The sequence below is a fragment of the Trichoderma harzianum genome (genome assembly GCF_003025095.1).
Source record: "Trichoderma harzianum CBS 226.95 unplaced genomic scaffold M431scaffold_7, whole genome shotgun sequence".
NCBI classification, from domain to species: domain Eukaryota; kingdom Fungi; phylum Ascomycota; class Sordariomycetes; order Hypocreales; family Hypocreaceae; genus Trichoderma; species Trichoderma harzianum.
In genome coordinates, this window is record NW_020209255.1 from 1675975 (window position 1) to 1690037 (window position 14063).

At 51.0% G+C, this 14063-nt stretch overlaps 4 protein-coding genes across 4 annotated transcripts; 3 read left to right on the top strand and 1 right to left on the bottom strand.

Moving 5' to 3' along the window:
• Positions 1-272: 272 nt before the first annotated feature.
• Positions 273-3811, top strand: M431DRAFT_6371 (hypothetical protein; the record flags this gene model as incomplete). Its single annotated transcript, XM_024921644.1, has 3 exons — positions 273-3023; positions 3075-3166; positions 3220-3811. 3 exons carry the CDS (start codon positions 273-275, stop codon positions 3809-3811), a joined length of 3435 nt encoding a protein of 1144 aa, XP_024773811.1.
• A 571-nt stretch (positions 3812-4382) lies between these two features.
• M431DRAFT_451012 (hypothetical protein) lies at positions 4383-5065 on the top strand. The gene has a single exon (XM_024915266.1). It carries the CDS (start codon positions 4514-4516, stop codon positions 5012-5014), a length of 501 nt encoding a protein of 166 aa, XP_024773812.1. The 5' UTR covers positions 4383-4513; the 3' UTR covers positions 5015-5065.
• A 626-nt stretch (positions 5066-5691) lies between these two features.
• Positions 5692-8043, top strand: M431DRAFT_482956 (hypothetical protein; the record flags this gene model as incomplete). Its single annotated transcript, XM_024916084.1, has 2 exons — positions 5692-6371; positions 6447-8043. The coding sequence occupies 2 exons, from the start codon at positions 5692-5694 to the stop codon at positions 8041-8043; spliced, it is 2277 nt and encodes a 758-aa protein (XP_024773813.1).
• Positions 8044-9519: 1476 nt separating this feature from the next.
• M431DRAFT_87699 (hypothetical protein) lies at positions 9520-13211 on the bottom strand (the record flags this gene model as incomplete). The annotated part of the gene is made up of 2 exons (XM_024923826.1): positions 9520-11715; positions 11781-13211. 2 exons carry the CDS (start codon positions 13209-13211, stop codon positions 9520-9522), a joined length of 3627 nt encoding a protein of 1208 aa, XP_024773814.1.
• Positions 13212-14063: the final 852 nt, after the last annotated feature.

A 14063-nucleotide genomic window follows, 5' to 3' on the forward strand; every position in this document is an offset into this window, starting at 1 on the left:
CTGTATATACTCACGCAGGTGTGCACTTTTCTGACAGTGCAATCTCATATTGACACTGTAAGCAGGCAGCACCTGAGGAAGGATTAATAACCTTAACCCCGAACCTCCTCCTTTCCTTCCTGTTTATCTCCCAACATTTTCACTCAGCACCAGACGACCCTTTCGAAATGTGATGATTGAGACTTCAGGGGAGGATTTTACAACGTTAGACTCTTAGGACCGTCATATGGCTTCGGTTTCTACTTGATATGACGATTAATACTGACATCACCATGCATTCTCAACGAGTTCCTTATATTCCTGCCGGATGTGTTGGAATTTCACAACAGGATTGCCATATCAGTGAAGAAGATTGGCTATCCACAGAAAACCGAACATGGAGAAGCTTCATGCGGCACCATGACACTTTGAACAATGGCGGGCATGCCATCCCATCCGATACGCCATACATCAATCCCAATCTGCAAGAGTCGCTCCTCCAGTCTTCAAAACTTTCGCCATTGGGCAAGTTGTTTCAGGCTCGTTGGTGCAAGCTCGAATTTTGCGTCAGCACCCTAGGCCAACAGCTAGGAATCGTCAGGATATACTTGCTTCCAGATGATGTTCTGCGTCGGTCGGTTGATCGCTCCGATTCAAGCTTGGAAAAAGCAAGGTTGTTTGTACTCCGCTCTCTCGATTATTCACCATGCGCTTGGAAAGCTATCAAAGAACCGGATCACCCAGGTCGCCCAGTGCTTGAAGATCCCAGCTCCATCGACAATGAGAAGGATGTCTCGCTCCTGGAACTCTTCAATACCATTCCCTCGCCTTGCCCAGACTTGAATGCCGTCGATGAGCCGTACACACAAGATGCAATGTACAATCTCATGGAAAGTCAGGTACCAGGACTCAAAACTAAGTTGTATTCGCACCAAAGAAGATCCGCGGCTTTGATGCTACAGAAGGAGACACAGCCCGGTCAGATTCTTGACCCTCGACTGCTGCATCTCAGAGACACAAATGGCTCTCATTGGTATATGGATCCCGTAACCGGTGTTGTCCTTTTGGAGCCACGATATTACGACGGAGTTTCTGGGGGGATTTTAGCAGAACAAATGGGGGCAGGCAAGACAGCCATCTGCCTTGCGCTGATGCTTGCGACAAAGCATTTGCCGACAAGCCCGCCTGACTTTTACAAAGCTGGTGAACCACCCGTCAGACGAAGAATTGCATCCCTCGCCGATATGGCAGCTTCTTGCGCCACACGCCATGCCGTTCCCTGGAAATCTCATTTCGAGGCGTGGAAAGAACAGCATGGATATGAATTTAGCCACTGTAACGACGCCCTTTCGAGAAACCGCGGTTATTATTTTCTCCCCGCCCCAGAACCTCGTCGTGGTGGACGAAGCAACAGAAGTCCATGTCATGTGCCGCCCAAGAAGATCTATCTGAGTTCGGCATCTGTAGTTATCGTTCCTAACAACTTGGTCGCACAATGGAAACAGGAGATCAACAAACACACCGAAGGGCTCAAAGTGTTGATTCTTGGAAAGAATGATGAAACTCCATCGCTTGAAGATATACTGACGTATGACGTCCTCCTTTTTTCTCAAACAAGATTTGAGATGATTCACAAACAATTTGCTGGTGTCGAAGGCTCCGTCTTCGCCTCCATCCATTTCAAACGATGCATCGTAGATGAAGGGCACAAACTTGGTAACTCGAAAATGAGCAACCGAAGCAATCTTTTGATTGGTTTGGATTCAATGCATTTCTCCTCCCGCTGGATTGTCACCGGAACTCCCTCTCACGGCTTGTACGGGGTGGAAAAGCCCCAAGCTGCTGCAACACACCCCCATACTCCGAGTACTCAATCTCCGACCCCGGATAATAAAACGAATCAAACCAACAAGTCTTCGACCGATGAAAAAAGCGACCTCGAGAGAATTGGATCTATTGCCGCTCTGTATTTAAAAGCTCGGCCTTGGGCAAACACCGTGATTGAAAGTGGCGATACGTTGGCTGACTGGACCACCTATCTAATGCTCCCAAAGCATAGCTCCAAAAGTCAGGGTCGATGGAATTGTTTGGAATCTACTCTCAACTCCCTCATTATCCGCCATCGTATATCGGAGATTGGCGCCCTTCTTCCGTCTGTGAACGAGAAAATTATCGTCCTTGACGGTTCGTATCAGGACCAGCTGTCTCTCAACTTGTTTTCTATGATGATAGTATTCAACTCTGTCCAGTCGCAGCGCGAAGACATGGATTATTTCTTCCATCAAAAGCAAAGAAAGGCTCTGCTACAAATTGTACAGAATTTAAAACAGGCCAGCTTTTTTGGAGGATCTTTCTTTACCGTTGATGAAATCGCCAAGTCTGTGGAAACCGCTGAGAAATTCTTAGTGGAGCGGAAAGTTCCCATCAGTTCCGAAGATGAATCATTACTCCAGGAGGCCATCCAGTTCGGCAACTTGGCAATGTCAAATAAGCTAAGAAATCTAACAAACCAATTCCACGAAATGGCCGTGTCGGTGACGGGCTTTCCTGGTAATGCTGGTGAATCCTGGTCCCTTGATGATGCATCTGCGGAGAACGGCATATGTACCTCCACGAGCATGCTGCTATCCCTTCAGAAACTAATTTACAATGTGGCTGGAAGCGAAGAGAAGCTAAACTCCCTTTTGAATGGCGAACTCATTTCAGAAGGTGCACTCGAACGAATCAAACTACTAAACGCGGCAGCACCCGAGAAAGATTCCAAGTCAAAAGATAAATCCTCCGAGACACTCGCCGGTAATACTAAACTGGGCGATGATAGCCCAAAAAAGGCACGCTCTCACGGTGTTAATGGCATTGAACCGAGGACCCTCGCTGCCGAAAGTTTTGTTGGACCTCTTGAACAGACAAAAATTACGGCGACCGTATCCGCAAAGCTCTCTTACTTGATTGACAATTTAGTCAAATATCAAGAGGAGGAGAAAATAATCGTTTTCTACGAAAATGAAAACGTAGCATGGTATCTAGCCAGCATGCTTGACGTGGTTCGTACTTGATCAAGGACTCGAGTCTGTAAACGTACTAACTCTCACCAGCTTCAAATTCAACATTTAATTTACGCCAAATCTTTGAAGGCGGAAAGGAGAGCACAATATGTCAACACCTTCAATCACAATGAAAAATTCAGGTGAGTGACTCTCAATGCCCAATTTGCAAGATTTGCCGCCTAATCAGACATAGAGTCCTCCTTATGGACATCTCCCAAGCAGCGTTTGGTCTCGACATGCGAGAGGCATCTCGAATCTACTTCATCAATCCCGTGTTGAATCCTCAGGTCGAAGCACAGGCAATAGGTCGTGCCCGACGAATCAGTCAGAAGAAACCAGTGTGGGTTGAAACGCTTGTGCTGAAGAATAGCTTGGATGAAGTTATCCTCGAACGCAAAGGACAAATGACTCAGGCAGAGCATCGCCACGTCAAATCCATTCTAGATGTGCGGCCGATCTTCAATTGGATCAAGAATACTAAGGTTAGCCCAATGGGCTCAAGCAGTGACAGCTACACTTCACAAATGGCTACGCTACATACTGCACAAGCCGTATTTGGTAGAGGTTTCGGAGTCACAAGCCACCCAGATGAGGATATTATTTTAGATGAGAACCGCACGCCGGACAAGAGATTGCCGGTGCAGAGATTACCGGTACTTCAAAAGAAAAGGCCCTACGAAGTCGGTCCAGGGAGTGAAGGAATGAAGACGGATGAAAACGCGGCGATATCCAAGCGAGAAGCGATATCTCAGCCAGCTAGGCGAGTTCGTTTTGCAGCTGACTAGAAGAAAGCTTTTATAAAGCAATGTCTTGGATCATTTACAGGTAGGATTGTGATATCAGCCGATATCTATCTTTCGAATATGTCGGCATGAACTTAGGTTAAGGTTTATAAAGATAGCTATGCTATCATAATGGATTCCTGGCAACCGTCGATAGTACGGCGATTGCAGAAATTTACACTTCAGGTGATTCACTCGTGGGCAAATATGTTCCACTGCGCGAGTTCTCTCCGCTTGGATTTCAACTATGTGCCTCCCTTTTTCTTTTCTTTTTGCTTCTTCTTCTTATTCTTTGTTTCTCTCACCCTTTCATCGGGAGATACCTTTGCAGAAGGGAGTGCAAGTATGCTTAAATCGTTGTTTCAACCCTCGCATTCCTGCTTCACTATGCAAGGATGACGGGCGCTCTGGTCAGCAAATGAATCCTTTTGTGGGCTATTAGGAGATCGCAGACGACAGTGAGACATAAGCATTTCATCTAAAAACGCCTTACTCCAAGCTGAAAGTGATTCCGCCATGCAGCTAGAACATGGTCCTGCTTGTTACTCATGTCAGCCAGGCACACTGTCCAGACTAAGACAAAACCACTGCACTGGAATGCGCCTCGCGTCGAATAAGAATCTCGAAGAACAGCGCCGCGTGCCATAGCCCACGTGTTTAGTGCGCCTCCCGGCTGGGAACCAGTGACAGCCGCACATAGACGCCATGCGGCTGAATCTGCATCGACGGATTGCTCTCAAGCTGGTTCAGGGCACGGGCCTCTGTTGGCCAGCTATTCAGAATCCAAACACGGCGGCGGCTGAGAATGGCGAGTCTAGACCTTCAGCCCCGAGCCTAACAGAGAAGGGTCTGCCTGGGAGTGAAGAGAGAGAGAGAGAGAGAGAGATTTTGTGTGATTGGGCTCCACCGGATTTGCAAATGAAGAAACGAACAGCTAGTATTCGCGAGACATTCGGGTGGGATGATTTACTCGTCTCGTACTCACAGCCGTCGATACGACCGCTGGAATTGGCATCAAATGAATCTCGCGTCCCATCGGTTTCTTGTCTTGGAAACGAAGGCCGGTCGAATCATCCCAAAAACTGCCCTGTCAAGGATTTGCTCGCTAGTGCCAGTATTGGACATTTCCCGATCCGGGCAAACACGAATTATCGGCCGCTCCACCCCATGTCTCGGGTGAAAAGGGCAAATTATAAATACGAATAGCGGGCCAAGAAGCAGCTCAGCATTGGGATGGGGTGGCTTTTTGATTAAATCCCACAAATTTACCCCTGGATCGGTGCCTGTACCTGGCTCGGCAGTCGACCCTCAGTCTGCAGCGCGAGCACATGTACCTGCATCAAAAGTCTCTAAACTAGGGATGGCAAGGGCACTTAGGGCAGTGATTCGTGGAGCTGGACGCCTGGCTTCCTGGCCGTCAGGGTAGTCGAAAGTAAAAAGAGAGAAAAAAAGGAAGCTTGCCTCTTCGTGGTAACAGGTGAAAGTGAGAGAGAGCCCGGCCTGGGCATCCGTCATGGGTGACCACCCCGGGAGAATCAATCAAAAAGATGTGCTTCTCCGCCCCTTTTGCCCCAGGCTTCGCTACTACTAGCCTGCTGCTCCTCCAAAACCCTTGAAGGGGACGCTGATCGTTCAGCTGATCGTCCTTACATTTGGCAGTTCGACAAGCCCAGAGTGAGAGAGAGAGAAAGAGTGAGAAACAGAGAGAGGTTGAAAGAGGCAAAGAACCCCAGAACCAACATTCAGGCTGAATATCACGGGGTTCTTTAATTACTTTCTCCACGTGTTGCTGCTGCTACCCTTCTGTACGCTTTTTTTTTTTTCTTGCATGATGAACTGCATGCTAGATCTTTATGTGCTAAACTACAGCGAGACCCGGCATCATGACTTCGACGGCCACCATTAAGGCCTTCCCTCTCCCACCGGCCTTCACCGCGGCGGATCTTTATTCTATTGATGAGACTTCGGACGGCAGCGCAGATGCAAAGAGCAATGAGCACGTGTCACGCATGGGTCGAACGACAAGGGCGGCGAGTCAATCGTCGGTGCAGCATCCAGCATATCCAGGTCCCCAAAACGCATCATCAAGGTTCCAGGATAGATCTCTGGAAAACTTCCACACGACATTGAAGCGACCCAAGAAGCTGGCAGGCACATCTGGAAACCCCAGTAGCGGCGGTGGTGGTGTCGGCAGCAGCGGCGGTAACAGCAACTACACGCCGCCGACATCTCCCACAGCTATTGCTCATGAAGGCATCGCGGGTCCGAGGAGACGGGCAGCGTCGACAGGGAACAGGATGAACTTGAAGACGTTGGAGACGAGCAGCTGGGTGCGCGAAAGCGTCTACCTGTCGTCCCCAATTCGAACGGCGTTCAGGCCTGACAGACAGCCCGGTGAGGTCTTCAGTCTCTTGCCTGGCGAGGTCCTCGACTTGGTCCTCCAGGCATTGAGGGGCCTGCACTTGGACAAGAACAGTGACAGCTGTGCGACATGCATGATGCGCGATCTGTGCAGCGCGGCTCTTTGCAGCAAGAGATGGTATAAGCACGCCCGCGCGGCCTTGTAAGTGGCCCCCTCCCATATTACAGCTCCTTCTATCCCTACCTTGTTACACGTCTAACCGTTGGGGATATACAGATACGGAGACATCCAATTAGTAGGCTCAGACTCAGCTGCGCACAAGAAGAAGTTTAAGCAAAACCAAGGCAATCGTATGGCCATGCTACGACGCACCCTACGCTCCAACCCAGACATCGCTGCGTTGGTACGCTCGTTAAAAGTCCCACATCCAGAACCGCCGTTGAATTGGTCCGCCTCGAAGGGCATGCAGTGGCTGGAGCAATATGAAGACCGAGTAGCCACGTTGATCATGGCTTGTCCGAAGCTGGAGAGGCTGTCGGGCCCAACGCCAAACTACGATCACTCGTTCAAGAAGATATTCCACGCGCTGTCGACAAGGAGGGCGCTGAAAGACATGACTTGGATTGTAGAACCTGCACCTACGCCACAGGGGCAGCGTACGGACTCTCCATCTAAACAACGAGTGCAAAGCGGACCTTCTATGCTGGAGCCATATCAAGGAGACGCATTCCTGGGCAGCCATCGAAACTGGTCCTCTTTGACCAAGCTGTCGATACTCTGCCAACCAGGCGCCACGCTGGCTCCTCATAGACTCCTATCGAGAACATTGACGTTCCTCCCTAAGCTCCAACACCTCCATCTCTGCAATCTCCCTCCCAACGCTTTCAACGATAATAACCTCCTCTCTCTACCGCCACTCAAGTCCCTGATTCTGTCCCGCATCGTCGGCATCACATCCAACGGCCTTACCGCTTTCGCCACCCGTAGCAACACGTCGCATCTGCAGCATCTCGAGCTCCGAAACACACCTCTCACGTCCCTCCCAGCCCTCGCCCGTATCTTCTCCTACCTCCCGGCGCTCAAATCCTTCTCTCTCGCACAATCCTTCCCCCCAGTGATGCCCGAGACCGACTCCTTTGCGCTCTGGATGATGCCCTACCTCGCCTCATCCACCATCGTCAAGCTCCACTGGGACATCACCAGCCATCCCGCCACCACAAACACCGCAGACGACATCCTCGCCCGCAGCATCGAAGCCGGGGGTTTCCCTTCTCTCACCACGCTCCGAACCCCCAACGACCCCGAGGGCCGCTTCCAGGCCCTCTGCCGCCCCGTCGAGCAAATCTGCCTCCCCAACGACCGCTTCTTCCGCCAGCACGGCATCGGCGGCATCCCGACCTCCGGGTCCTTCAGCGCGCCCTCGTCGCCAATCTCCCCTATCCACAAATCCGCAACGACAATGTCTCTCCCGTCAACCATCTACTCGCCCGCCTCGCCAGGCACCGACCTCCAAAAGGCTCGTCTTGCCGCACAAGCCCGCCTCGAGGCCGCACACGACACCCCGCGCTTCACCTTCAACATCACCGACGACGACGGACTGGTCAACCAGACGATTGGGGTCGTCGGTTTCGTCGGCACCCTAGGCAGCAAGATATCATATCACCTACTACCCGACGATGGAGCCACAGACGAGCAGGGCGGCCTCGTCGACGTGATTGATCTCGTGGGCGATGGCGGAGAGGCACTCTCCGGCGGCAGAGAAGGATGCACAGGGCGCTGGAACCAGAAAGAGGGCGAGGTAGCTGACAAGAAGGAGAAGGAGAAGTGGTGGCACACCGAGAGAGGAAGATGGCGACGGATCGAAGCAGCGTGATTGGTTTATTTATTTCTATTACTGTTATCTTCTTCTTTGAACAAGAAGCTTTCTTTTGATTAATGGCAGGAGGTCAATTGGGTTAAACTACGAGAAAGACGAAAAGAAAGGAAAGGGGAGCGAGAGATAAGTCACGATATCACGACAGCAAATAGGATTTAATAGTTTTTACGCTCCTCAGATTGAACCATGTAAATCACAATGGAGACATTTCTCGTCAAGGATATCAACCATTGTGTGTTCTATCTACATCTGCTCTATAATGGGAATGCCTATTCAGCACTCCTATTTTGCTATCCAGTATCCCGTGTTGTACATACTAGAAGAATGTAGCTATAGTAGCAGATACTTGAGAAACGTAGCCATAGTAGCAGATACTTGAGAAACGTAGCCATAGTACCTAGTACCTACTGGCCTCAGCGTGCCAGGATTCCCCCAATTGCAGGCCACCAGAATGCCCCAGGGAACTCAGTCAGCAGCATTCTCCATGACCGAAGCCATGCGGGTGGCCCTTGGACCTATCCCAGAGCCCAGAGCGGAACCCTCGCTGTTAGCTCCCATGGCAGAGGGAAGTGTCACGCCCCTGGAGAGCTACATGGATGATATATTCGGAAAATTTGAGAGTATGGAAGCACAGTGGCATTTCGTCAAGAACCACCTCCTCCCTAGACTACTGTGGTCCCTTCTGAAGTTGAGCTTCAGGAAGGTAGCCATTGGGATGACTGAGATGCTAGCTGTGGGTTAGGTCCACAGAGTGGGAGGCGTTATGACCATTAAACCGTAAATACTAGACCAATATATGTACCGCCATGTGTATGATGTGAGTGCAGTACACAACAAAATGCCGATATTTATATTATGCGGTAATAGACAGCAGTAGTTTATTTAAAACAATTACTATGCAATTATGTCTAGAAAACTTTGTCATGATTCATGCCTGTTTGTCGCTCGCTTGCTAATTCTTGCATGCTTGCTTTGCTTGCTTGCTTGCGCGCCTTGCCTTGCGCTGTTTCCCCTTCTAACAAAATCGTTCTGGTTAGGACCTCTAAGTCACCCCTTTTGTTTTCGGTCACTTGTCCTGACTGTTTTCGTGGCGTCGTGCCAACGGGCGATGTGCCAAATTAAAAAAGAAAAAGAAAAAAAGAAAAATCCAGCTCTAAATGTGTATGTGGATCCGTTTAAAAAGAAAAGAAAAAAGAGAAGAAGAAACCACCAGAATGCGCCGAAATTCCCAGCCTCAACAATTGAATAAACTTTTTATTATGCAAAAGTGTGTGATGAAAGTAAAGAGAATAAATAAAATAGAGCAAACAAGATTTGTCGCAGAAGATGCCTCAGTCGTTTGTTAAAAAGAGGAAGGAAGAGAACGGAAGAGAAAAGGATGTAATAAAGAAGAAAGGAGAGACAAGAGAAAAGCAAAGGGGAAAGGAGTGAATGAGGAGGAGAAAGGAGAGAAAAGAGAGAAGTTCGTAGACACTAGAAGAATCTGCCCTTCTTCTTGGTAGCAGGTTTCTTCTTTTGTGATTCTCCCAAGATATCATCAAAAGTGGTTCCAGCTGTTGCGGCAACTCGAGCGGGAGAGGGCGGTCTCGAAACTCGAGGGGTGTTCAAACCCACAAGATTGCCAACAGACGAGCTCCGGTTAGAAATGCGGCTGCTGGGAGGCCGTGGGCCAAGGGAGCTGCTTCGCTGGTGAGCACCGAAGACATTGGGCGGCTCCAGAGGTACTGGTTCCAGACCCATAATGATGCTAGAGCGGTAGGCGTTGTTAGTGCGGCGACCGCCCGGCGAGAGATTTCGCGGTCGAGGGCGTAGCTGCGGCGATCCAGGAGGCGGCGATGGGGTGCTTTGGCCAGAGAGGGGGCCCGTTCCGTTGCCAAGGGCGCCTTCGCTTTCCTGGAAGATCGGGCGAGGGGGCTCGAGAGGTTCCAATGCTGGCTCCTCCAACGGCGGTGTGGCCGAATTGCCCATTTCCTCCCAAATCTTTGCAGCCAGCCAACAGTGACTTCGGTGATATATCGCTTCCACGCTAAACATGACGGCATCCGCAGATAGTTCGACATAGCCGCCTCCTCCAGCAACCTCATACCACATTTTTCGGACCTGCTTGTCATCAACCCAAGGGGGGTTGCCGATTGGCGGCTGGCACAGGAAATACTCTACTCCCTCGGCATACTTGAGGTCGGGAGCATCCACGACCAACGTGGGAAGCGACTGAAGAACAACATAGAGGAAGAGGAAATAGCCAATGCGCTGGTCGGCGAGATCTTGGGCGGTCTTTCCCTTGGACTCTCGAGCCTCAAATTCCTTAAAAGCATCAAGGAATGGAAGTCGGAGGCTAGCAGTGTCGTAGTTGTAGGCGTTGTTCAATACCAGAAGCATTTCAGGCTCCTTCACTTTCTTGTCGAACTTTGCTTGCTCTTTGGGGGAAAGAGTGTTGTAGGTCTCAAGAATCGCCACCATTGATGGGATCAGAGGGAGATCAAAAGGAATAGGAGGTAGCACTGGAGGCCTGGAACGATCAAATTCAGATTCAATGTTGCGAAGAGCCGATGTCATCATCTCGTCGGCTTCATTGGAGACTGTCGGCACCTCATCAATAACTCTTGACGTTAGGCTGTTCCGATCCACGAGCAAATCATAGAGGGCACAATGGTCCGAATACAAAGTTTTCAGCACTATTCGGTTCAGGCCGCTCTCTGCAAACGGATTCTTCTTGCTGCTGGCTTTAGGGGGCCAGCTACCAAATGCAGTCTTGTAGTAATTCAAGACAAACTGCCTCATCCGACTAAAGGAGTTCCGCCAAATCTTAAAGCGAACCTGCTTAAGTTCAGGTATAGATGACGAATTTGCGATGCCTGCAAAGAGAGACGGAAATTCAAACTGCTCAAGTTGTTCATTCACGCTGTGTTGGCGGTTCACAAGATCCAAATGAGCTCTTTCGAGCCGTTGGCGGGTGATGGGGGAAACTTGTTGGAACAAAGGCAGGCGGAGGTCCATGATGGCTGAATATTTTCCTGCTGCATGTGCAAATGCCTCGTTATAGAGCTCAACAGACCGCATGCGTTCACCCAGAATAAGGGCCTCAATTGTCTGCTCTCGGCTATGACGACAGTCTCCAAGACCTAGTGACTCCGAGTAGAAGCCGAAACTCAGGTCGACGGCATTGCCAAAAGTATAGCCATCAGCGCCTGAGAAAGCAAACTCCTGCAAGAGATCTGAAATCTGGAGGAATGCATGAAAGGTCCTTGGCCGTTCCGGAGTTCCCACGAGGGGTTGGCCTGTGAGGAAGGCGAATAGGTTTCGAATTGCAATCAAACGTTCCAATTCTGTCTTTGAGTTATCCGCGGCGGGCACTGTCAACGAACTTGATGAGGCGTTTGATGGTGGAGGGGGCAGATAGAGGTGCAAGTAGTCCGAGTAGCTATCCATCGGAATCGTTGGAGATGAGACTCGCGAAGCATCATCAGTGCTGAGACTATCTCTTCCTATGGAGTTTCTGGCTCGGGCTCTAGCGGCTGTGGGAGACTCCAGCTCTGTTCGAATGAGTTCATTGAAAACAAAGGAAGAGCTCACGGTAAACTCTGGAACTTTGAAGGACGGTCCGCGCCCGGTAGATTTCGGGTACAAATAGACAAGAACTTCACCGTTCTCATTCCACAGCTCAGGAACCTGTTGGTCGCCGTGTTAGCGCTCGTCAGTCAATGCTAGGCGGGCGGGTAAGATGTGATTTATACCTTTTCTCCAGTTTTCAGGAAAGTTGGGTTGTATTCCGTTTTGTTATCTTCAGATATGACCCAGGCAGCCAAATTATGGCCATGGTTGGCGTCCATGGAGTTGGAGCGGGATCTACCAGGCATCCAACTTCGCCGCAGCTTTCTCCTCGTCGGGCTCTGGCTGACGCCAGACACGGGCCGTAAGTTTGTGGACGTAGAAAGTCTTGACCCATCTATGAGTGTCGAGTTGACTCGTGCAGAGACGCTTCGTCCCCTGGGTTCAGGCAGAGGTGCCGTCTGTCGAGTCCTCAGACCTTGCATAGGAGGGAGAGAGTCTTTCCGCTCTGAAAAGGAGATGCTCCGTTGCCTGCTCACATTGATTTCAACATTTCCATTCCCATTCGGCGGCAGGTCCTGTCTAAAGGAGTCCTCGCTGTTCTTGGCCGAATTGCGGCTCAATCCAACATTTTCGTCAATGACTCCGAAAGATGACCTCTCCGGCCTGGGCGACGGTGGAGTAGGGTCCATGATGACGGGGTTGACGCGGAGTTGAGCGTCAATTTCGGAGTCAAAATCAATAATAGGGAGTGCTGGGACCGGTATATCGCGGTCAACGACGGGGGTATTTGTGTTTGTCGCGGAATAAACAGAGGGCGAAGGTGGCGTGGGGTCCATGATCTGCGGAGTGACGTCGGCTTCATCCAACGGACTAATAACGTCAGACTGCGGCATTACGAGAAGCGAAATCTGAGATGCAACGGCCGGTGTTTCTGAAGCAGGATAATAGACCTCAGTCTTTGGAGGTGTCGGAGGACTATGTTGCGGAGGTGGAAAAGACGATGTATCAGAGTGCTGGTGGTCTGATTCAAAAAGAGTTGGACTATCGCCAGTCAAACTAGAGGAGCTTGTTGACTCGGCCACCGAGTACAATGGCGGCTGCGGAGGAGGTGGTGGTGGAGGCCCCGAGGGGGGTGGAGGAGGAGGATCGAAAGGCGCAGGAGGAGCGTCGAAAGAATCAGCAGGAGAATAATGGATGGAATCAGCAGGAGGATCGAGCGAAGCAACAGGGGGCGCTGCTGGTGGTGGTGGTGGCGGTGGTTGTGATGGAGGCGCCATGCCGGTGATGGGCTTCCTCTGAATAGACATGGGACGGGGGTCTGTGGTTTGGATTGTAAGCGACGGAATCAAGGATGAGATTCGAGTGCTCCAAGGTTTAGCCTTCGATTTGGCCCGTGGTCTGGTTGAAGGCGGTTCCGGATCGGAGCTCCCCTCGACGATGGGCTCCAAGATCTTTTGCGGCCCGTCGGCCGGGGGCTGGCCATTGTCGCGAAGGGCCTTTCGAACAGACGAGTCGGAATCGGATTTCGGTTTCAATTCGGGGCCATTTTGCGAATGGGATCGGAAGGAAAGAGAGGGTAGAAGAGTGGCTCGAAGGGACTTACTGGAAGTCATATTGGGCTGATATGACCTGTCCGTCCGCAGCAAGCAGCTTGCTACGTACGTACCAGAATCAGCAGAGGGGGGGCTCTTGTATATATCGAGCGAACAACGTCAAGTGGATCGGTCAAGTGGATTTCGATTTGTCGAGCAAAGCTGAGCGTGGCAGAATGCTGAGCTGCGGCAGGGCAGTCCACAACAGCACAGTACGTACAGGAGGAGGATTGGATCTCGGAAAGCTCACGCCCCCTGTGTGGATAGGATCAGTCCCGAACGGCCAAAGAGGAGGTCCCTAGTGAGATTCTCTCGGTAAAGACGGCGGAAAGAAAGTCGACTGCTCCCGGGGGCGCAGAGCAAACAAAGTCCGGAGAGGCGTGCGGAACGGCGTTTTCTGTCGACGACGATTACTGACTCTCGTGGTGTCTGGATCGAGGTGAGCGACGGGGCTTGAGGCTACTTGGTGGAGACCCGATGACGTTTTTTTTTTTCTCTCGGCAAAGGGGAGACCTTTTTTTGGGTGCCTCAGCAGGGACAGGGAGCAGTTCCTGTGGAATCGTGTCTCATCGCTTACTAGTGACTGGCCCTTGTCTTCGTATTGACGTGCGTGCTTGGGGGGGAGGACGACGACGACAGCCCAGCCGGTGCCGTTGGTACGAGTAGATATATATACCAGGCCGAGTAGAGAGCAGAGAGCAGAACAGACGCCGTGTTGATTTGGCACGATGGGGCCTCCGCTGAGACGACGACGATTCGGGGTATATCATGAGCGGCTGTTTGCCCGTCATCAGCACCTGCAGCTGATGGGCTCAGTTAGTAGTTAGTAGGGCCACAAGCCAGAGGGCTGCAGCACCTGAATTTGCCCCATTG

Coding starts and splice junctions, on each gene's coding strand:
- M431DRAFT_451012 (XM_024915266.1), top strand. CDS start 4,514: ATGCGGCTGAATCTGCATCGACGGATTGCTCTCAAGCTGGTTCAGGGC.